Source organism: Rattus rattus, chromosome 5, assembly GCF_011064425.1.
Source record: "Rattus rattus isolate New Zealand chromosome 5, Rrattus_CSIRO_v1, whole genome shotgun sequence".
Taxonomy (NCBI): Eukaryota; Metazoa; Chordata; class Mammalia; order Rodentia; family Muridae; genus Rattus; species Rattus rattus.
The window spans coordinates 54,297,276-54,321,674 of NC_046158.1; the positions used below are offsets into that span (position 1 = coordinate 54,297,276).

Genomic DNA, 24,399 nt, shown 5'->3' on the forward strand with positions numbered 1-24,399 from the left:
ACCGATTAGAACTGAGCAGTTGGAATTATAACTCATTTGTAGCTTTACCGCAGCACGAAGGCTTCCTTCCGTAAATATTTTTATGTTACCTTGGGTAACGGATATCCAGACATCTTGCAATGAAAAGTGACTCCCATCCCCTCAAGAATTCTATAGTTTTTTATTCTTATATCGAATCCTGATTCGACAGCTTCAGATTCAGAAATGTCAACGGCCATCCTTTCTTCTCCATCCTCCTCAAGGAGCTCCTCCAGAGTCGTCTTTATAATTCTGTATTCAATTTCTTTAATAAGCCTCTCTTCAAACGAAGAGATATGGAATTCCTATGAGGTAAAAGGTGGCAGCTTAATGAAAGGTTACCTCCTCGTGATAGAACTGCTTTAAAGACACATACTAGGTTCAGTGTTAGAGACTTATTGACAGTTTTAACTGTGTGGGGACTCTAGGTTTCCTTATTTGGTTTAATTTTATTCTGCGTAGAAGGCGTCAGTGGATGTGGCAGCATGTTATATAAAACAGTATTTCCAGAGTCTGGGCTATTCGTGGGTATTTGTTATAGAGATAGAGAGAACATGGCATTGTAGAGTTGGTTACGGTAATATTTGGAGTTTTTTTTTCTGAATTTGTAATCCCTGTTTCTAAAGTCATATTTTCCACATATACCCTCCCAAGCCTGAAATACCCAGTGCAACATATTATGAAAATCAAAAAAACTTGTTAGCAGTGAATGTGACCTACAAATGGCAGAGGGTGGTTATATTAAAACTGGGGAATTATGGGAGAAAATGTGATTCATGAAATGGTTGATTTAGTCATTGTTGCCATACTCACTTGGTCTTCAACAAAAGTCCTGACCATCACAGTATCTTTGGCCATTTTCTTCCTAATTAGAGCCTGTTCCTTTTCATACTCCTTTTCATATTCAGAATATGCAAATCCAGGCGCTATTTCTCCCACTTTGGGTTCTTGAATAAACGTGCTCATTTGTGTCTGGTAAAGCATTTCTTGCTGGGACTTCATCAATGCCTCGTAATCGGCTGAGGGACAAGAACATGTAAGTCAACGCTTGGTGCTCTTATCTGAAAGCATTCATACTGATATCCAATCAGGCAAACTATGTCTAAGATAAATGAACCAAGGCCAGATTTTCCAAATTTTTATTACCAACAACTGTTCCATAAATGTTTATTAGATTTTTATCTCAAAGGTAATGCACATTAACAAGTAAAACTATTTTGCACAGAAGTCGATAGCAAGTCAGCCCTTTGGGACCCCCAGACATAGGTCTTCCTTATTCTCTATGGAGCTATTAATAATTCATTTAGCTTCTGGAGGTTTCTGTGCTTTAATTGCTAAATGAGGATTAAAAAAGATAACTTCCTTTGAGGGGTCTGGAGCAGGTGAGACCGATTACGGGATGGCCTTCTGCAAATATGAAAAGCCAGCAGAGACCAACGGTGGCTCAAGAACACATTTTGTTTGGCATGAACACTACCACTGTTTCTTCTTTCAATTATGGACACTGATACATCCTGACTTTCAGCTTTTACTGGAAGATCCTACTAAGCTTGGTATTTGCCAGACAACACTAATCGGGAAGTGAGGTGCCTTTGCTCTCCGGAGGCAAGGAGCACATTCTCCAGTCTGCCACTACCCTCCGTGCCCAGCACGCTAGCTGCCTGGACCTGCAAGGCATCCGGGGGCAGGGTCCCTGCATCTTCCAGGGAACATAACAGAGTGTCCTTCACCAAACACGAAGTACTCTGCCTTGTGTACATAACTGGGGGGCTGAAAGGAATGGGTGCAAACAGGAAACTGCCACGTGTCTTTCTGCCAACACACAGTCTCTCTCCTAGGGACCACTCAGCACTGCCCTTACTTACCTTCCTCGAGTAAGGAGGCAGATGCAGAAGTCTCCCCATGCTTGTTTCGGATGACAATAGTATATTCTCCAGCATCATCAGCGAACGTCATAGAGATCACCAGTCTGCACTGCCCAGTTTGCTTGTTATAGCTCACTTTGTATCTTTGTGGGAATGGATCAATGAACATATCAGTCATGAGCGGCCCTTCTTAGAGTAAAAGAGCCGAGTTTACATCTAAATGTTTCTGTGGTACAGAAGTCAATGACTAAGGCCTGTGTCTAAGCTCTGCCAAGTTTCATAAACTTTAGAAAACCAAGAAAAGGCATGCGATGTATATAGAGGGACAGCAGCCCAATGTCTTTATTTCAAACATTATTCAGGCTGCTATAGTCCCAGAAACATGGCAGGCTGAGGTACAAAGGTTGCTTGATTTCAGAAGTCCAGGCCCATCTGGGCAACATAAGGAAAGGCATCATGACAAAACAAACCAGAATACAACACCGCATAATGCGTCCGCACTTATGCTGACAGTGATGTGGTCATCTAAACGGTTGGGACTTCCTACTTGCTAGTTATATCACTTAAAGGTTAAAATGAATAATCAAACTATAAATTCTAAAGTAGTTAGACCCTGGTACACCATAGTTTCAATTCATAAGAAACTACACCTATGTGTTCACACTGTCCTTTCATTCCATTGCAAATGTGTGTTAATACATGCATGTGTTATATGTTTTATATATGCATGTGTAAATGTGTGTTAATACACATACATAACTAACTAGCTTTCTCCATTACATAAACTCTATTTTATTGTCTAGCAACTTAATTTTAGTGTGAATTTGTTGTACGTTCTCTCAAATATTTTCTGGAATTGGGTATGTAAAATATACCATTTTACAACACTATCAATTAATTGGGCTGGGATTGTAAACTATGTCTCCCCAACCCTTCAGTTTTATTTCTTGAGAAAACTCTGTATGAAAGGCTGGGAATTTAGTTTCATGGTAGAGTGCTTGTCAAGCATGTAAGATGCCTTATGTCAATCTCTTGTACCATAAAAAGAACCCTCTAAACTGTCTAGGAATATAAGCACCTCAGAATAGCTAATCAGGCTTCATTATGAGATAATCTACATTCAGGTATTGATGGGAAGTGCGAGTTCTACTTCTCTTCCAGATATCTCCATATCTACATACTCTTCAGAAGATCTATATAGTTATACATCTATATATACACACATATTCTATTATCCAAGCATCAAAGTACCTGTATCCAGTGGTAAGAGGAACACCAGATTTTTTCCAGTAGACGTGGGGTTTTGGGTTGCCACCGATCTGGCATTCAAACACAACACTGCCACCTTCCACCAGTTTCTGGACCACCGGCTTTGAAATGAAGAAAGGTGCGGCAGGCTCTCCAGGCCCTGCCTGCTCCTCTGTGATGCTGGTGTCAGTCATTACTACATCTCTTGACTCCACGAAGCTGGAGAGAGAATGTTGTTTCTGTTAGCTGCAGGGCAGCAACGGACCACTAACTACAGGAAAGAAATGTCAAAACCATGCAAAAGCAGCAACTAAGCTGGCGAAAGAGAGGCTTACCGTTTCTCTTCTGTGGTAAATTTCTCAGTCAGAGTTGTTTCCTTGTCAAACTCTTCTGACACTAGAAGACAGAAGGTGGCACTGAAGTGAGCATGCTGTCTGTCCCCTTAGTGACCACAGGTAGTGTGGGGAGTTAGTGCACCCTGTCATCTGTTTTGTAACTTCCACACATTCTACTCTGATGTGCACAGAAACTGTTACAGAAGTGTGTGGGCTGCTGGAAAAGGTGACCCAGGCAGAAGTGAGGATCGAGGAGGAGAAGCCACTGACCTTGCACAGCAAGATAACAGGAAGTGCTGACGGTCCCAGCCTCATTCACAGCACTGCACGTGAACCGTCCGCTGTCTTCTGCAAAGGCTTCGCGGATCATGAGACGAGCAATTCCACTCTGGAAGGTGATCTGGAAATCGATGGAACTCTCGATTTGGTAGTCTTCTCTGTACCATGTCACTTTGGGGGATGGGTATCCAGAGATGTGGCACTCCAAGGTGACAGATTCGCCTTCTACGACAGTCACATTTTTCAAGCCCTGAAAAGAGAAGAAAGGGGGAATACTCCAGTGCACAGATTCATTAATCCCCTCTACAAATTAGATCAGATACATGATTGGAGCCTGAATATTTTAAATGGCACAAAATGCCCTACGAGGAGGCCTCCAGTACAATTTAGCACCGATGTGGAAACTGGAATTTTTTCAATTTCAAATCAATGCCAGGCACGTCCCAATCTCTGTAGTGGAATTACATGAACATCATATCATCACGAGGCTTCTGTTATCCTCACGTTTAAATTCTAGAGGAGCTGAAGGGCACAGCAGCGAACATCACCAGTCAACAAAGCTCTTCCAAGGGATCCCTAACAAGAGATGATCGGTTTATGCTCTGCCCATCAGCGAGCTGAGAGTCATGTTTTATTAACTGTGTCTGATGGCAGATCAAAGGCTCACGGCAGGGGGCAGTGAGGGTGCCTGCTCTTTCTATCCCCATGGGTCCTGATGTAACACTGTATGTGTATCAGGACCAGTATACAACAATATGACGGTGGCTGCATGGACTTCCGCTTTCCTGGCTAAACAGGGCAGAGAGCTGGTCTTTGCTAGCACAAGCCAAAGGGGTTTGCATACTCTTGGTGTCTACTCACCGAGACTAAGGTAGGTGGAGTAACGGGGACTTCGGCAGGAGCAGGCACTCTTGCTGTCTCTGTTACCTACAGTAGGAGTTAAGAGAAGTCTTGCAAACCATCAGCACGTACAACATAATAAAAGTTACTTCTGCAAAACCTTCCAGAGCACGCTTGATAAAATGAAGCATGAGCCCAGGAAAGGGGGACGAGCATCCCTCTGGCCAGTCACCACCATAACTCAGTGACCCACCTTGGCTTCACGTCCACGCAGCAATTCAAACTGCTCCTCACGAACAGTGCTGCCACTGATGCTCACCCCGACCTCCTTCTTCACCTCAATGCCAGCTTGACTCTTGTAAGTATCTGGCGCCGGCACGTCAGCGAAGGGGAACTTTGGGGAAGGAGTGGGCTCGGCCCTTACTCTAGTCTCTCCGGGCTTCACGGTGGGTGCCTTCACTGACTTGGTGATCTTCTGAGTAGAAGACGTGGTTGACAACTCCTTTTGTAATGTGGCGATAGCACTACCAGCTATCGATGCCTGGATGCAGGAGCAAAGAGATGGAATTACTGAGGTGTCAGGCAAGCCATCTGGAAACGCTCAGCACTGGTATCTCAGAAGTGAGCCTCAGTCTGTCTGCCCCCGAGGGCTGGCTTTACAGACACATGCACCAGAGCCAGCTTTGATCTACTTTCTCTATGACCAAATACTCTCATTACTAATCTTACAGTTAACAAAAGGCAGAGATTAAACAATTCATAAAGCTATTGGTAACTTCTGTCTAGTTAGAACACTTTAAAACTGTCCCTTTAAAGATTTGCATGAGGTAACCCTTATTTTATGACGCTTCTAGAGCCTGGTCAGGAATGGTCTTCGCTCACTTCTGATGAATGCTGCATTTGGAACCTGCACTACCAGAGACAATTCAGGATAACAATTTAAAATATTGATAAGTTCTAAGAAATACTTTGTGGTTGTACATTTGGATGTCAGCCATGAGTCCACATGAGTTCTGAAAGCAAACATCAGAGAAGTATTTCGACCGCTTCCTCCTCGTCTCTCTTCTAGGGTATGTGTGTGGTTATTTGGTTTCAGTAGTAACTTGAGAATGTCCCCAAACACAGGTGTTATGCCTTGCTAATGATCCTCTGAGGACAGAGAGGACAAGTCCTTATTATTCAAACTCTAGTGATTAAGACAGAGGGCTGTCCTGTGCTTTTCCATACAGCAGAACTAATAAGAAACGGGCTTTAGCAGGACTCTAATGCAGGGCTGTGTCATTCCACAATTTAACTATCATGGGATGGTAATGAACAATGCACTCAAAACCATTATAATGGGGAACTCAAACTATTTTTTAATTGATCAACTCTAGGTATGTTTTGTGATTGCACATTTGACTGACAGCCACAAGTCTATGTGACAGGTGAAAACAGATATTCCTCACTCTGCCATCCTGCGAATATCCAACTTCTCGCTGTCTTCTCTTACTAAAATATATTCATTTAAGTTACTCAAAGTGTCTCACAGCATATGAGGCTGCATAAACCACAACCATGTACAAAATGATTAGCAATATGTTACCATCAAAGCAACTGAGTTTGAACCATAGCTGAAATGAGAGACAGAGAAACCTGTGTGGATTTCACCTCCTCAGGGGTGAAAGGCAGCTACGTTGTATTGGCTTCTCCCTAGGAGATCTCTGTCAGAAGACAAAGCTCAGAGCATCTAAGTCCACCATACACCCTGTCCCTCATCTAAAAGGGACTAAAAGTGGCTACACAAAAGTGCTCTAGCTACATCACAAGCAAGAATTATGTATGTATATATATATTATTACTATATTGTATATAATTACATATATGTATATATGTATATATAATTATTATCCTCTACATCTTACCTCATATCCATGTTCTGTCTTAGGTACGGAAATTTTTGAAACAGTAAAGTGAGGGCTTGCTGTGCGGGGGCGTTTATCCACATGGACCAATCTTTCTGTTGAGATATCTGTAGTTTTCTTGACCTGCATTAAACGAAGCTCAGTGAGGTCGCTGCTCAGCAGGTGCTCCCAGCACATGTGGCCGCAGCCCCCCACACAGAGGACTTACCTGTGATGATATATGCATTCCCACTTGGTCAGTAGCTTTGATCTGAGTCTCAGAAGGAGCCTGAATCACAACAGGCTTGACTGCTTTAGGGACAATGTGGGGCTCTGAGGCTGGGCGCTGGGGCTGCTCAGGCACCTTTGTGGCGGAAATGTGTTCTTTGTAGCCATACTCTAAAGTGGTCTGCTGAGAATAGGATTCCTCCACGTGCCTGGGCTCTCTGGGTTCTCTCACGCGGGCCTGGTCCACAGCAGCTACAACAGTTGCCACGGCTTCTGCCTTTTTCCCAACGCCCACCTGGAGACAAGGTTTTCCAAGTCAGTAGATGATCATGTCAATGCTACACTTGGACATCTCCTGGAATAGCCCCTCTACTCACTCAGACACACGAAGGTATGGTAAGTGTAGAACGTTTGTGTTATATCACAATGTTAATTGCTCAGAACCATAACTCAGCTCTTCAAGAATCTGAGCCTCATTAATTATTATATTGTAAAGACTCCTACATAGATAGACTACCTCTCTCTACGAGAGACTAGACAGTCAATCACACACGCGCAAGACAGGACAGCACAATATGACAATATGTGTATAAAATCCTAAGGACGTTCTGAGTATTTTAAGGAATTTACCTAGACTAGGCAGACAGTCAATTAGCACCTGGGAAATAAGGACTCTGGAGCAGGCTGTCTCCATCGATTATTCCTATTATTTTGTCAATCATTTAGTCTGGTGTCGGCATGACAACAGCAAAGATAAAAGTCTACTCAAATACTGTCATCCCCACATCCAGGAAAATCAATTGCCGGCAGAGCGACATGGCTGTATGCAAACGCAAGATAAAAAGAGAGCTCTCGATCAAAGAACGAGCACCCGAATTTACTTACGGCTCACGGGGGGATAGCTTCATTCAATCTATTAGAAAAAATAGCTCTCTTAAAGCACACGAAGGAAAACACTGTGATTGAAAGGAAAGCGTTATCATGTTTGGAATCAAGAGAACGACCTTTCACACTGAAGTTCAATTTGTTTTCATCTTTGCTGGGAGTTAGAGCCAAGACGAAGACAAATATTATTTCCTCCTTCCTATGAATCTGATTGACACGAGCGAGAACACAACTTGCAAAGGCGTTTTCCTGGCAAGGCAAGTGAAGCCGCTGACGAGGCAGGCGTATTTTAGTTCTGTGCAGCTCCAGGAAAACTTGAAGAGGCCACGTGGCTGTGGCCGTCCAGTGTACCTCAGAAGGAAAGCTGTACCTTTCTATTAATCCCCAGTCTTTACGTCTGCTTTGAGCACAGTTTAATACGCATCTGACGTGTGCTTCAAGTAAAGAAGTCCTTTAAGGAGTAGCCTCGGAACCATATTTAAGGCATAACTATGGCCTTTTAGATGATGGGTTTGAGCCTTTAATGATCATGGGTTTTATTGAGAATTTCCTTCTCAGAAGTATAAAAATCTAATCTGCCATGAAAGATTGCAAATAGCCTCCTCCCTTCACACTGAATTTTGGAAGGAGCCACGCCATCTAGATCAAGCTCGCCAATTACTTTTATTTGTTGGTTTCTTTTATAAAAGCATGTGGACAACTAGTTGACTCTATAGCTGTTTCTGTGTGTTCATCTTCAGTTAATACAAGCATATTACTTTACCTAGAGAAACTGAATTCTCACTTTGTCTCATTGGTACCTTTTGGGCAGACTGTGATAGGAAATCTGAGGAGGTTTTAAGTTCATTCTAATGATGAGAAAACTGACTCAAAGTTGATCAAAAATTGCACAAGCACAATAATAAACATTGCTCCTAATTTTAAAAGTATGCCCTCAAAGTCTAAACCATGGCAGCATATTTTAAATTGTGGAAAATATATACCTCTTCCTTGAATTCAGATAGATCAAAATCCACATGCACGTAGCATTTGGTGGCCCTTCCTATTTCTTAGTAGACTTAAGTATCCTTTGTACTGTTGGACCCCACATAAGCATGAGCATAAGTTGGATCAGGAGACCCCAATTTACACCAGTTAAATGCTGAGAATTAATTTAAGGAAAGTGCTGTGCAATGTTGTCTGTTATAACTAGAAATGCTAACTCTGCCTCTGGAGGTCTCAGGCTAAAACAAACCATCTCTCCCATTTGGTTGACAAGTGAAGCAATTAAAAGGACCACTGGGAGGGAGCACATGGGTTCCTGATGGATGAGACGTTACATGAGCTGATGCGGAGGTGAAGCTGTGTTTCACCTCCACGACACGGCCTTTCATCTCCTCCTGCAAATATATTTGTTCTTGTTTAATGGCTAGTCCTTCTGTGGTCCTTGGCAGTGTGTCTGGATCACCACACTTTAAAGTGGTTATTATTAACTGAGACAGGGGGATTTCCTCAGCCTCCATTCCTCACTGAAAAGCAACAATGAAAACAAGACAGACATATTTATGCTAATAGGGACAGAAAGGAAAAATTAACCACAATTCTTGAAATTTGGGTCATGGTAAAGCCTGTTGCGTGCACATGAGACTTCTAGGAGGCAGATGTGTCCTTAAATATCAGTCCTAGATAAAGGTTTGAAAATCTTATCTTAAATCTTGTCTTGGGAAAAAATGACTATCTTGTGATAGAAATCAACACTGAGGAGAAACAGAAGTACATACAAACAATGCAAAAAGCAAAGAGAGAGAGAGAGAGAGAGAGAGAGAGAGAGAGCATTAGTGGCCAGTTCCCAGTGGAGAGTAAACAACTCTGGTAGATAGTTCATTTAGAGGGAGTCATGGTTATGGAAGGTATTTTAATTCATAGGGTTTGTGTAGCTACAATTAGATATGGTAACCTTTTCACAGCTTATGTGGAAAAGTTCTGGTTGGATATCTCTCTATATATATTTCCTCAGTACTGCATCTTGTGCAGCTTCTGTGGAAACCACTATAATTCTCTCACCTCTAATACTTACAGAAGGAAAAAAGATAAAGTTTCATGTGAAGAAAATTATATATAATTGAAGTAAATCCTTAGATTGTAGCATAATGCATTGAACACATGACTCTTCAACACACACACACACACACACACACACACACACACACACACACACACACACCACTATAAGGCCCTTCATTGCTCATATGCAATTTTTTATTGCTCGTCGAGTCTCTTAAAATTACCCCACATGCAATTTCAGTCATTAATGTGTGGAGGATTTCTACATGTTAATAACAAAAGGTTGAAAATGAAAACAACAAAACTGGAAGAGAAATATGTTGCTAGGTTAAGAACAATGGATCATTTTACTTTTTAGTTTCACATGGTATAATTATCTGAAAATAAATCTGATTAGCAGCATCTCCTACACAAGAAGATTGATGTTTGGGATTAATGTGTTATGATGGGGGTTTTCAGATGAGATTTGGTATTAATAGATTATCGTGGATTCCACACTGGAATAACACAGTCACCTTTCCATGGGTAACTTGGATGTGTTCTTGTCTAGTGGTCATGGCTTCTCTAGACCTCAGAACTGTTTCTTGTTCTTTGGCTTTAGTGGTAGCAACTGCTATCGTAGACAGGGCAGTTGTTTCGGTTTCCTTTCTCTTCTGATCATTACGGTAAAAGCAAAGTTTTAAGTTGTATGGCCTTCAGACAAACAGAGTATGACCCCCCCACCCACCCGCAAATGCACATACTCCATTCCCCTGCTTGTAGGATGGGAAGACAAAAAAAATCACCCAGGGTTAAGTAATCCCTTAGCCGCACTTGCATAGAATGACTGAGAATCACCATACGTAGCAAAGTTAGTTGCAAAATATTCTCTAGATGCTGTCCTACGTAGCTTTTAAAAATCAAACTAAAATGCTGATGTTCATGCAAATAATGGCGTTGAACCAAATGAGTTAAAAATGTTACAGGTGGGTGAACACCAAGCGGGAAGGGAAAACTAGCGGTACTTAGTCACATATTTACTATATTTCGTTATGAACCTGGTAGGGAAATGGATTAATAATTCATACTGTGTGATAGTTAATGGTTACTGGACATTAGCTTAAAGATGAACTCTTCACATCCGTTAATTCACCTTTTCCTGAGTTATTTGAACTTGATCTCTTTTGGTAGTGATGGCTTCTCTACTTCTTGATACTACATCTTGCTCTTTAATCTTGGGCGTGGCAACTATGACTTTGGGTACCACTGTTTTCCTAGTTTCCTTTGTTATCTGGTTATATGATTTCGAGAGAAAGGTAAGAAAATGTCAATAAATTTCATGAGTCTCTAATTAAAAAAAAAAACAAATTAACTGGGAAAAGAGGCAGAGTTTTCCCTGTAATCCACAGATAATTAAACATCACTGGATTGTCTTGATTATCCATAGCATTTTGCTGGCAAAAATGCCAGAATGGGTACAGCTATAAGGAAAAATGGGATTAGAAATGAAAAACTAAGACACACATATCCCCTCTCTCTGTCACATCCGACATATTGTAATCTAGGCAGAGTTCCATTAACACTACCTAATTTTGTCTTGAATACTGGAGTCTACCTTCGGTATTCAGGAAGACATTAAGAGGAATTATAATCTATTAGTAGCAATTCTAAAGAAAAGGCGAGAGTTAGGAATGAGAGTGAAAGCCAGATGGGTGGTGAGGGGCCATGAGACTGTGGAGAGAAGTGATGCTGCAGAGCCGTGATGATGTGGATGGCTGCGGGTGACAAGAGGCACGTGACACTTCACACCACCAGGAAGTCATCACCTGTCCAAGAGTGAGGTGCGTTTGATCCTGTTGTATGGCAGTTTCCTCTTGAACTCCCACAGCTGCCTCTAGCTTTGTGGACTTGGTGGTGGCGACCACCACGGATGCAGCAATTGTCTCAGTTTCCTGCCTTAGCTGATGTTGTGGAATGAAATGAAGATTTGCGTTTCAAAGGGCACATAAGAAATGGTAAGATGGCCAGGCCACAGTCAGAGTGCTGGAGTCTTAGTGATGAGGTTGACCACAGGGACCCCAGTGGAGGAGTTAGGGGAAGACTGAAGGAATTGAAGGGGCATCAATGGGAGGAGAGGACCTTGGTCCTGTGAAGATGATGCCCCAGTGTAGGGGAATGCCAGGGTGTTGAGTTGGGAGTGTGTGGATGGGTGGGTGGGGGAGCACCCTCATAGAAGCAAGGGGAGGGAGGATGGTGTAGAGAGTTTCTGGAGGTGAAGCCAGGAAAGAGCATAACATTTGAAATGTAAATAAATAAAATATCCAATAAAAAAAAAAACAAGTTAAAAACAAGATGCCAAGATAAAGCAGCATAGGGCTTAATTCAACGGCTACCACAAGCGTATCTCATTCTAAATTACATTGTTTATTGCAACTATGAGAATAGGAAGTGAATATGAATAAAGGAATTCTAGAAAATTCCAAAAAAAAAAAAAAAAAGAAAGAAAAGAAAATGTCACATCCCCGTTTCAGAGGTCTACGTGTGCGCTTACCACCTGCCATTGCTTTTCTGAGGGATAAACATTGCTGCCAAACTTAATAAATTGTGCCAGGGCTGAAAAGGTGATATCTTTGTGCTACGACTGCTGATAAGGAAAGACTGAAAAATGAGGTTGGCTGAACTCATCAGTCTGCTATGTTACAGTGGTCATAGAGATTCCTATGTTCCAAATCTCATCTAGCCTGACTCCCAGGCCATGGGAAGTCTCTCTTATCCCGAGGACAAGGTAAGGGAAACCTGGGACTCTGCTTAGCCTTTGACAAGTACAATGTTCTCAAAAGAAAGTAGCTCTTAGATCAACCAAGAGCTCCGAGAAGAACGTGGGTCAAAGAATTCAAAATAAAAGTTCCTGTCCCTTCAAGCTTTGATAGAGGGAAGAAAAGTAGACTTTAGTGACATCAACTGTGTGTGTGTGTGTGTGTGTGTCTTCCCATATCCCATATGTTTCCTTCACTGTTTATCACCCAGGAATTACGGATGCTGTCTTCTCTAGTGGCCCACTGCTGCTAAGGTAAGATGCTTGGGGCTAAGGTGTGTGCATGTGTGTCAGCAGGTGTGTGTAGCCAGGCATGTGTCTCACCGCTGCGTAATGGCTAACTGTCCCAATCTGAGTGACTGAGGACTCAGGTTACATGTTTAAAACTGATATGCTAGTGGCTAGCGGGCAGAAGTAAGGTGCACATTCTGTTTATGTGATGACCTACAGTTCAAGGATATACCTCCAAAACTGAGTAGAGTTTACATAAACTGCTCACGTGGGCACAGGACAGTGAACACAAAAGAGTTCTAACCCTAGACACGGGCAAACAGTAGGAGGGAAAGGGACAAAAGCGAGTCTGGTCTGACACTCTGGGTATAATGTACACACAGCTGGTGGCTGGAGAGGAGCCATTTGCAAAACTCAAAGCCGGACTTACTGTTTCTTGAGTTATTCGTTTTTGTTCTTGTTTAGTAGTAATTTCTCCAGTGATTCTAGTTTCTTGTTCTTTGGCTTTGGTTGCGGAGATCACTACCTTTGGCACAAATGCTTTTTCGGTTTCTTTTCTTATCTGCAATCAACGATTAAAAGCAGAACCTTATTTCTTCCAAATCTACAACGGGGCTACCACAGTCTGAGACACAACAATGTAGGAAACTGAAAGAATGAAACTCTGTTTCTGATATTATTAATTAAATCTTCATATCTCAATTAATATGAACACATTCGTTAGCTCTCTGAACCATAAATTAGTCTCTTTAGAGGGAATGGGATGTTGGGTTCAGGACCGCAGGTTTTACAGACGGTTGCAATCTACCTTAGCAAGATTTGTGCCTTCCATAGATGGTCACAGGGTAATTTAAATAGGTGTTAATTTCATCTGCTGAAAGTAATCTGACAGCTCAGAATATGACTATGGAAGTAATTTTGCCTGAACCCTTATTTTAATGTGAGAATCCAAGCATAATTTACAGTCTGCCTCCCTACTCTATTTTGTCGTTTTTTTCTATATATGATAATGGTTTTGAATATCAAGGCTTGTCTAAAATTGAGACGCACAATGGGAAGGCAGTTTTGGCATCTATCTTAGTAAAAGCATTGTTCAAAGCCCGAGCCACGGAAGGACGCTCTGCTTCCATTTGATGTCTGAGGAGCGAGTCCTTCCCATGCCCAGGTGTCTCATCACTGAACCTCAGGACCACAGGGTAGAAAGGGACTTGAAAATTGTTCTTCTCAAATTATCCTACAGACGATTGGCTCCCAGGACCAACAGGCCTTCTCCCATCTGTCCCCAAATGCTTTTAATCCAATCGCCCACTATTCGTCCTACTACACTTAGGGGTGTACACTACACATCCTTTATGAAACCCACGTGCTGATGTCCAAGGGGTCAGAAAGCAGCGCCAAGCTTTTAGGGTAACACATTTGGTTTTCCCTTACATTCTTACACCCACAGCACCTGCTCTGCCTTCCCCATTTTAACTCTGCCTGTTCCCTATCCACAGCCGTATAATTAACCGATAATCAGTGTAAGGGATTTAAAAAAGAAGTTAGATGAGATAAATCCTCATTTTATTTCCAGTATGAATACTCAGTGACTCTAAGGGACGTGGGTATTAAGTGCTCAGGAGTAGACATTGACACACATGACTGTGCGAAACTGGATGCGTGGCCCTGGAATTAACCCACGCATCGGTGCATTCGCAAACCAAACATCATTCCCACCTGCTCATGAGCAATGTGCGTCTGCTCTTGCTTTGTGATAATCTCTTCTCTGGTTCGTATTCTTAGTTCCTGTTCCTTGGCTTTATCTGCAGCAACTACGACCTTGGTTACTGCGGTCTTCTCTGCCTCTTTTCTCGCCTGGTTTTCATTAACAAAAGAAAGGAATCATTTCAGTACACGCCACTCAGAAAGGTATGATGCTAAATCAGGACCAAGGTGTAACAATCAACCCACAGGACAGGGAGGAGAGTGCAAGAGCTTTTAGATTATAACAGAGTCTACTTAAATACGAGGAGGCCGGTGACCTTGCATTCACATTGCTTTGCAGCCGTGAATCAAAATGTCACATTTGTTTTGAAGAAAGTAAAAGCCATGGTCCTTCCGGGAAGCTTAGAGGAACCTAACGCCTGCCGTGAAATAGTAGTCTCCATAGCTAGCTGTGGTGGGAACTGCCCTCAGATTTTGACCGGCCTTTTCTTGTCTGCCAGGCTCCCGCAGTCCCTGGATGCCTTGAAAACATAGTTAACTTTTGCTCGCCTCACGTAGCCCAGGTATTTCTTCTGACCCGGTCTGCTCCTGTGATATTTACAGCTTAAACACATTTGATATTTCTAGCCACCTTTTTCCTCAGGAAGCTCTAAAAGCCTGGGCCACGCTGGGTGGCCTCCTGCCTTCAGCACTGTTTGGTTCAGCAGGGGATTTGAATGTCCAATTACTGAAAGCAGGAGTTGAGCCAGGGGCGTTCCAGCACCCCCTGGTGGCCTTGCGCTTACCTGTTCTTGAGCAGGTTGTACGTGCACAGCAGTCGTGGTTGTCCTCTGAGCAGTTTGCTCTACAGCACTGATAACTGGTTCTCTCACTCTGGCCATATCAACAGCAGCAACGACAGTCGCCACAGCTGCGCTCTTGTCTGTGTCCTGTTTCACCTGTATCGACGAGTACAGTGCTTTCAAAAACAACTTTAACTTGTAGAAAAGTTCCAAAGCCTCAACTACCAGGAGGAGCAAAATTTGTGCATTCGTAATTACCCATTTTGCCCAGAAAAACAAGGTCTGCCATCATTAAAATTCATACTTTACGACAGCCTCCCAGATTAGTCTTTGACTAGATGAAAGATGCCTTGATAAAGGACACCATATTGATTATAGATTCCAACCCCCCCCCACCCCCATGTATCGCCTCTCTAACCTGTGCAGGCTGCCCCATGCCTGAAACTGGCTCAGAGGAACCAGAAGATGAAACGAAGAAAGGAAAGGGTTCTGACTGTACCTCCTTAGCCCCCGTAGCGACGGCTTCTGCCGTGAATGACGACCTGGCTGACACACTGGCCGCAGCGCCCGCAGCTCCACTGATGGTCACTTGCTCCTGGACACCGTATCTCCCTTCCCACCTCTCTTCTCTTCTGATCTGGGTAGAGCTTGTCATCGTCGTCTCTCTCATCTCAGCCTCGGTGGAGGAGGCCACGTAGCCCTCTTGCTTCCAAGGGGGAGGCACCTCGGGGCCTGTGGCCACGGTGGTGGTCTGAGTCTTGCGGATGAGCAGTGGTGACTTAACAGATCTGATGGGGGAAGTGGAGATCCTCCCTGCTGGAGACACGGACCTGGAAACCCAAGGGCAGAGGTCAGAGCATCAGGGCAAGGCACGCCAGCAGGCGTGGTGAGGTTTAGATGATAGAACGGGAATTTGACAGTGCTCTAAGGCGGGGTGTTAAAATGTGAGTTTCTGTAACCTATCTGGAGGGGACATAATGCACCTGAGAGCAATTTGTTTCAAATCCGAATAAGCCCCACGGTTATCTGTCGTCACCCTGGAAGGGAATGAGACTGAATTCTAAGTAAGCTAAAGATTTGTGTGTCTCACCTCACCTTCTGGCACTGAGGGGGAAAACAGAGAGTTAAAGGAGCTTCCTTAAAACACCACCATAGACAGACCCATGACTCCAGCTGCATATGTAGCAGAGGATGTCCTTGTTGGGCACCAATGGGAGAAGAACCCCTGGTCCTGTCAAGGCTGGCCCCACCCCCAGTGCAGGAGAATGTCAAGGGGGATTAGAAGGGGGGTGGTTGGGGAGGGGAAACACCCTCATAGAAGAATGGGAGGGGGATGGGATAGGGGCTTATGGCCTATGGCCGGGAAACCGGGAAAAGGAACAACATTTGAAATGTAAATAAAAAAAAAATCCAATAAAAAAAAAAATAAGAGTAGGGACCATGTTGGCTAGTAGCCTGGGCATGCACATTGAAATATATGTAAATGAAGGACGTCCTGTGTAATTAGTTCCTCATATCAGTCATTAAATATTTTTAATAAGCTTAAAAAAAAAACCGACCACCATAGAAAGGACAGTGTGTTCCCAGCTCCAGTTGGGGATGGGAGAGCATTTGATGGGTGTTACATGGTTTTAGGAACTAAATGCTTGTGCCACTCTAGACTAAAAATAACCCGCACTTCCTCCTCCCTTTGTCCTTCCCCCCCCCTTGTCCCTTTTCCCCTTATCTCTCCACAGTCGAAACCACTTCAGTGTCTTGTGAATTCCCAGGTCAGGTGGAAGCTTTCTTGCTGAGCTTTGCAGAATCGTTTTGGGAACTGGCTGAGCTCTGCAGCAGGGGACTGCTGTTCTAGCCCAAAGTACCCGTGGTTAACCCTTTTTAATTCCTCTGGGTTTATTTCTATCCTCCCCATCATCAACTTCTTACACTGAGAATTCCCTTTATATGATATTAGAACTATCTGGTCAGTCGGCCACTTCGAAGCCTTTTCATTAAATTGATAAAGTATCTTCTTCCAAAATAGTGTTTGCATGTGTATGCAAAGTGCAAATAGGACCTATCAACGGCTGTGGGCATTGAATCCTGACAATGGTAGCCCAAACGCCAGATTGTTATCGTTAGCCATCATTCTAAGTACAGATCAACTATCTGAACACAGTTTTCAAAATTAATTTTCAATTAATTTGTTTTCCTCTCTTCTACCTCTTGGTGGCAGTGTTGCTTTACAAATTCTTCACACGAGGCCATGTTGCTCAATGTATTCTGGTATTTGCATAGGGTATGTAGTCTACATCAATCATAAATAAAACAATTGCCCCAATTAAGTTGAAGGACCAGTAATATTTTCTCTAAAATACAAGAGAACTTGGCAGAATATTACATCAACCTGTTTCGTGAAGAAACATTTAATCATTTTCTTATAAAACGTTATCTGTGTTTGGGGGGAACAATTTACATTTTAGGTAAGAAACAGTAATCAAGCGGAAGGGCGGGCTAACGAATGTGTCTCTCTCGTGAAAAGAAATTGCCCTGGAGATCTAACAAAGACCAGGTTAGAATGGTAGGGAGTCCACGCCAATTGAAGAAAGGCAGAGAGACCGACCGGAGCTTGGGTTTGGACTTGCTTTGTTCTTGCTGCTCCTTGCTAAGTGGGTTTAATTCAGAAAGAGCTTGCGACATGATTAGCATTACGTGACTGATTAACAGCGGGCTTCAGGGAAGCCCATAACTGTGAAAATCAATGTAATTTGAGCCATTACCGGAAAGTGCTTATTTTTGCACTTACAATAAAAAAAAAATAATCACTGGGTCACAGCTAGCTACAATGCACCTTGTCCAGTGAAATATGCTTGCTTTATCTACAAAAAGAATCAAAATTAAGCCATGGAACATTTTAGGAAGGAGTCTATCTGGGATAACCATTATTTTCTTCAGAAGCTGGCATTTATATTTTGTAATTATTTTAAAGCAAAATTTGCAGACTAAGTAACTGGATCCCTACTAATAGACTCTCAGAAGGCTAAGATGACCACTGTGCTCCATGGGGGTCAGGCATCTGTAATTCTAAGTGACCCTCAGGCTTGAGTATAAAATACAGAAAAGCTGTTATCTCTCAGAGATTACATTTGGCATGTGTTGTGAGCGATTTCATGGTATACAGCCAGTAGACAGCCTGAGAGTAAACACATTAAAAAAAAAAATGATAGGTATCTTTTTAAACCTGAGCTTTTTGGTTAAGATTTCATGTTAGTTCTGCCCAAATATCTTCAATCATTTTTAAGCAACCAAAATAAAAATTAGAAGATACTTAACATGTTATAATATGTTATTTGAGCATTTATATCATTCCCCACATTTTAAAATTTGTTCTGTATGATTGTGTTTTTTTTCCATTAGAAATTAGTTGGTGGAATTCCTAAATATATCTGTAGTCCCTATGTTCTATTCTTTCTTTTTTTTTTTTTTTTTTTTTTTTTTTTTTTTTTTTTTTTTTTTTTTTTTTTGGATTTTTTATTTACATTTTAAATGTTATCCCCTTCCCCAGTTTCCTACCCAGAAACCCCCTATCCCATCTCCCCTCCCCTTCTTCTATGAAGGTGTTCCCCCCCAACCACCTGCCCCTTCCTGCCTCCACACCTGAAATTCCCCTGCACGGGGGAGGGGGGTAGTTGTCCAGCCTTGGCAGGGCAAGGGCTTCTCCTCCCATTGGTGCCCAACAAGGCCATCCTCTGCTACATATGCAGCTGGAGCCATGGGTCTGTGCATGTGTACTCTTTGGATGGTGCTTTAGTCCATGGGAGGTCTGGTTGGTTGGTATTGGGGTTGCAAACCTCTTCAGCTCCTTCAGTCCTTCCCCTAACTCCTCCGATGGGGTCTCTGTTCTCAATTCAATGGTTTACTGCTAGCATTTGCCTCTGTATTGTCATGCTCTGGCACAGCCTCTCGGGAGACAGCTATATCTTCTTTTTTTTTATCTTTATTAACTTGAGTATTTCTTATTTACATTTTGATTATTATTCTCCTTCCCAGTTTCTGGGCCAACATCCCTCTAACCCTCCACCTCCCCTTCTATATGGGCTTCCCCTCCCCATCCTCCCCCCATTACCGCCCCCCCCCCAACAATCACGTTCACTGGGGGTTCAGTCTTAGCAGGACCCAGGGCTTCCCCCTCCACTGGTGCTCTTACTATGATATTCATTGCTACCTATAAGGTCAGAGTCCAGGGTCAGTCCATGTGTAGTCTTTAGGTAGTGGCTTAGTCCCTTGAAGCTCTGGTTGGTTGGCATTGTTGTACATATGGGGTCTCGAGCCGAGATAGCTATACCTTAACTCTCCTCCAGAACTGCCTGTGTTTAGATGGCTTACAAGGTCTTGTTCCGTATAACCCTGAAGCAGGTGAAGACTGCAGACTGTTTCTGGTCTGACATTGTTCACACTGTAGCTAGTTGGTGTCCTTCGTGAGCAGTCAGCAACAATGAGACATCCTCAGAAAAGAGCATGACTTCCTCCCCTCACGTAAATGTACTCTTTAGTCAAGCAATGACCTTGCTTTTCGCCATAGAGATAGAGATGTCTTAAGTTTGGTTGTGGATCTGCAAACCTAATTTTAAAAGCTCTCCCCCATAAACATTTCTTCTATCCTTTTCATTTTTAGTTCACGCTTAATTCATTCATTTGTGTGCGTGTGTGTCTGTGTGTGTGTCCATGTGAAGTGTGTGTCCATGTGAGTGTGTGTCTAAGGGAGTGTGTGTGTGGGTGTGTGGAGGTTAGTGAGCAGCTTGTGGGGTCAGCTCTTTCTGTCCACCAGTGAGATCCGAAGGATTGATCTCAGGTTGGTGGTGAGTGCCATTGCCCCCAAAACATCCTGCTGGACTCCCTTTAGTTTTTTAACCTTAATCAAGATGCCATTTACTTGGCACTCCGTCTGAGGTTGAAGCCCAGGTCGGCCTTCTTCCCAACAGACACCTAATTAGGCCAGTCTTATTTGTGAAGTAAAATCCCTTCCCCTTGATTAAAAAACAAATTCCCTATATGCTTGCATCTACATCTGTGCTCTCTAGTCTGTGTCCTTAATGTGCTGTCTGTCAGTCTCCTTTTTACACAGTTGGGCATCAATACGGGATCTTACCTGTGCCAGATGAGCAACCTTCCTCTAGGCCAACCCTACGCCCACCATATTATTTTGATCACAGTGACTTTACAGTGAATTTGGATTTTTTTTTTTTTTTTTTTTTTAGGTCAACAATCTCTTTTGGCACTTTTAGCTTTCTTAGCAAGAGGACTTGATCTATGTCATTTTAAAAGTTCATTTGAATTGATTAAAATAGACTTTTTGTGTGTATGTTCAGATTTTGTAGAGCTCATCATGTTAAAAGCCTCATTATAGACCAAGTCCCAAAGTTTCGGTTGCCGTGAGTGATTTGTATGTGATTGTATAATTTCCGAGCGCTGATGATATAGGCTCACCCTGGACAATACCTACATTTTAGCTAAGGGTAGAAATTTATTTTGCTTCTTGGGGAAAATAACATAAACATATGGAAAATATTTGGAGCATTTTTGCTTACTATTTGAGAGTGTGAGTGTTTTGGATAAAGGTTTCTTATTTCCTAGGGATAAATTCACCTGATGAGCGCATTGATTTCTTCCAAAACACTCCAAACCAGTCTGGCTATGCCTCCCTTTCTTTTACAGAGGACATAACTAAGACCTTGGGAAAGCCCCCTACGCTCTTTAGCTCAAGAATATTGGAGAATCTTTAAATATTTATTTATTTATTATGTATGCATCATACAGCTTTCTGCCTGCATGTACACCTGCAAGCCAGAAGAGGGCATCAGATCCCATTACAGATGGTTGTGAGCCACCATGTGGTTGCTGGGATTTGAACTCAGGACCTCTGGAAGAGCAGCCAGTGCTCTTAACCACTGAACCATCTCTCCAACCCATAAAGTTTTCATGTTGAGTTTTTCTTTTTCTTTTTCAATCACCTTTTTTTCCAGGGGTTGAAAATATTTAATGAGATAACACACATAAGGAACTTATCACAGAGGTGGTAGACCACATATCATAGTGATTATGCTATTATTAAAACTCGCGCCTCAAGTCAAACTATGTGCAAGCAGTCAGGGGGATTTAACTCTAAATTCTGCGTAAGTCTTACCCCTGCCTGCCTTGTCACATTTTGGTTCCAAATGTGTATTTGTCGAACGGACTGCAAATACAAATTCGGAACCAGAGCTTGTAAACATCCACAGAAGGTGAGGATTGTAAAGCTCGCATCCGAGGATTTCTTGGTCTCTTTCCTTCGCATGCTTCTGACTGCTTAACCCTTAATTGTAAAAAATGCACAAACAACACAGTCTCTTGAGGGAGGGCTTACCTGACCGGAGATGGGGTCGGTGCCCGCACGTGTCTGACCGGGGAGGGGGAGTGTCTTATTGGTGACGGGGACTGTTGCCGGGCCAGCTGTGCTTTGGCGGCAATGGAAGGTGGTGTTGGAGACCTGGATTTGGGCTTGGGAGGTATCCTGGGAGGTGTTTTATGCGGCAGCTGTCCAGTGGCGCCATCTATGACCATCTCAACTGTTGCGATTGATCTGGCATCAAAGTGGGCTTCAATCTTCTAAAACACATGAAAGCAGAGGCCACAGTGAGCGGGAAGAGCCAGGGAAGCGAGAACGGGGAGAGCTGGGAGCTGCTTGATAGGAAAATTACCTTTTCCGTCCGGGTTTGTCTGGTTTCTGAAATCTGAGCCGTCGAAACAATTGTCTTTGTCTTTTTAGCGGGCACTACTTCTTCACCTACAGAAACGGAAGGACGAGCGTTTTTAGGAGGGAAAAAACGTGATTTTTTTTTTTTTAAGAGAATCCATTAGTTGGGACTAGAAAGTCATCCCGATTTCCTGTATGTAACAATAGGAAAACGGTTGTGGCTTTTGTGTGAATATACATTAGATCGAGAAACAGAAAGTGTTTGCTAGAGAGGAATTTCTGTGGACTGCTTATTTAAATATCTCGTTATTGCCAACAACATACAGATTTGCATTACTCGGTTGACACATCTTCTGGTTATCACTTGGTAAACTGTAGTGAGCTTCAACATAGAACTCTTAGAACCCTCTGCCAGAGACCTTCTGCTGGGGGTCGGAAAAGGCCGCTTTGACCTTAGCTCGTGCTAACACCGTCAGGATAGCCATATGGGGGAGCCGAGCAGAACGTCAGCCCCACAAGCTCCCACTCTAGGTCCCCTCTCTCTCTTAGCCCCCATCACATACCTTGGACCAGCAGTTCTGCGGTGGAAGTAGCTCTCCCGACGCTGTTGGTGGCGTTTACAGAATAGGTCCCGGAGTCTTCAGGGTATGCTTCTGCAATCAGTAAGCTGTAGAGGTCGCCTTCTTGAGAAATTTGGAAATCAAGGGAGCTCTGGATTTCGGCTCCATCCCGGTAGAACTTCACCACAGGTGTAGGGATTCCAGTCACTCTCACTTGGAGTCGCACTTGGCTTCCTTGTCTCACAGTCATGCTCTGCAGCCGTTGACTGAAGTTGGGTGGTGCTGTCTCGGCTGCCAGGGGCAGAGAAGAAAATCAGGCCCGGGAGTCGGGTGCTCCCAACAGCTCTGAGTCTTAAAGCAGGGATTGACTTGCGCAGGCCCAGCATCCTTGACTATCCTAGCTCTCCCACTCAGCAGAAAACATCTAGAATGCAGCAGGAGCAGAAGGCTCCTCTGCTCACGAGTCAATCTCAATCATTTTGCTCTTGTGAGCAGTTCTAGGCTACCATGATTACTTTTAATTTTTTAGTCATGTATATGCACATGTGGGCGAGCTTGTGTGTGCCCTCTGTTTGCAGGTGTCTGTTCATAGAAGCCAGAATACTCCAGAACTGGAGCTACAAGCAACCACATGGGTACTGGAAACCACGCCCAGTCCTCTATAAGGAGTGAGCTCCTTAACGGCTTGGCTATCTCTCTAGCCCTTCATGCTTCACCAAAACGTCCAGATGCTGCTGTACTACCCAGACCTTCCAGTCCCTGACTCTTGCCTTTCGTTAGGACGCTAAGGTAGTTTTGCAAGCTACTCAAGTCTCACCGAAGTGAATCCCTGTGGTTAGTAAGGTGAGTGTATCCAAGAACTTACTGAATCATTCAGGTTTAATCTGATTTTTAAAAAATCCTCCAACTAGATAACTAGATTGATAATAAAATGACCAAAATATGTACTTGCATTTAAAATGTTAACCCCACCCATGCCTTTGTGTTAACTACACTACAGAAAGAAGGCTTTTTGGTCAGTTATATTAAGAGAGAAGCTTCCTCTTTAATTTTTTAACTGTTTAGCATTTGAGAACATTTTGCAATGGATGTTAGCTGTTTTTTCAATCTCCAATTCCCTCCTCTCATCCTCCTCCCTCTTCCACTGGTACCCTTCTTCTGTCTTCTGTTTGTGTGTGATAAACTGAGTTTAATCGGGGTCTTTGAGCAAGAGCATCTGATCAGCAGCTCCACTGCTGGAAACAGTGATACCTTTCCTCCAACTACCAATAACTGCCAGGACTCCCCGGTTCGGATACGCCCTTCTGTGCTTCCAGCTCCCTGATGAAGCGTAGAGTGTGACCCGAGGTGTTTCTAAGGTACTGTACTTCTTCCTGCTCTGAGTTTTCTGAGTGCACATAAGGCTCATCCCTAAGCGGCCTGGTGTGCTTCCTGTTGAGGTCATTTATAACCATGGGATTAATACACGACAGAGTTCAGACACGATGTTGCTCGTGGACAAAACCCACCAAGGTGATTTGAAATGGCTTTATGGGAAAGGGGTGTCATATATTTGAATGGAAGCATTTGGCCTTTTTCTGAGGATGTTTACTGTGCAATATTTTCTTTTCTTTTTTTTTTTTTTTTTTTTTTTTTTTTGAGCTGGGGAATGCCTTGCCTTATGGCCCCTGTTCAATGCCTGCCTTATGGCCCGTTTGTGTCAGAATTACGGCAATGTTCCTTAAAATGGAAACTCCCGGTGATTTCCAGACCACTCCTTCCTTGATAACTTTACGGGACGGCTCTAAACTCTCCACTGGCTGAGGAACAGGATGTTTAGTGTTCCTTCAAGACACTTTGAGTATGTGATGTGTACAGAGACCCTGCTCTCAGATGCCTTATGCTTCGTCTTCAAAGAGGACAGAATTGGACAATGCCATCGTGATCACTTATCCTATAGATCCACCTTCACTTGGGAGCGGCCTCCCTTGTGCTTAGAGCTCTATCTGGACT

General features: G+C 43.2%; 1 protein-coding gene across 5 annotated transcripts in view; it reads right to left on the reverse strand.

The window, feature by feature from the left end:
• Window positions 1-24,399, reverse strand: part of Ttn (titin) — a 268,818-nt gene that overhangs the window by 241,864 nt on the left and 2,555 nt on the right. For 3 of the 5 annotated variants that reach the window (XM_032903538.1, XM_032903539.1, XM_032903537.1), the window contains exons 3-22: window positions 22,411-22,698; window positions 21,852-21,937; window positions 21,518-21,759; window positions 15,635-15,965; window positions 15,139-15,291; window positions 14,366-14,503; window positions 13,080-13,211; window positions 11,430-11,564; window positions 10,757-10,894; window positions 10,140-10,277; window positions 6,698-6,991; window positions 6,490-6,612; window positions 4,839-5,126; window positions 4,607-4,672; window positions 3,737-3,995; window positions 3,467-3,527; window positions 3,135-3,350; window positions 1,884-2,026; window positions 832-1,037; window positions 90-323 (exon numbers count right to left, since the gene is read on the reverse strand). In XM_032903538.1, the coding sequence (XP_032759429.1) occupies window positions 90-323; window positions 832-1,037; window positions 1,884-2,026; window positions 3,135-3,350; window positions 3,467-3,527; window positions 3,737-3,995; window positions 4,607-4,672; window positions 4,839-5,126; window positions 6,490-6,612; window positions 6,698-6,991; window positions 10,140-10,277; window positions 10,757-10,894; window positions 11,430-11,564; window positions 13,080-13,211; window positions 14,366-14,503; window positions 15,139-15,291; window positions 15,635-15,965; window positions 21,518-21,759; window positions 21,852-21,937; window positions 22,411-22,698 (3,671 nt within the window). The remainder of the gene's footprint in view (window positions 1-89; window positions 324-831; window positions 1,038-1,883; window positions 2,027-3,134; window positions 3,351-3,466; window positions 3,528-3,736; window positions 3,996-4,606; window positions 4,673-4,838; window positions 5,127-6,489; window positions 6,613-6,697; window positions 6,992-10,139; window positions 10,278-10,756; window positions 10,895-11,429; window positions 11,565-13,079; window positions 13,212-14,365; window positions 14,504-15,138; window positions 15,292-15,634; window positions 15,966-21,517; window positions 21,760-21,851; window positions 21,938-22,410; window positions 22,699-24,399) is intronic. The other 2 variants (XM_032903541.1, XM_032903540.1) reach the window with 1 other exon arrangement.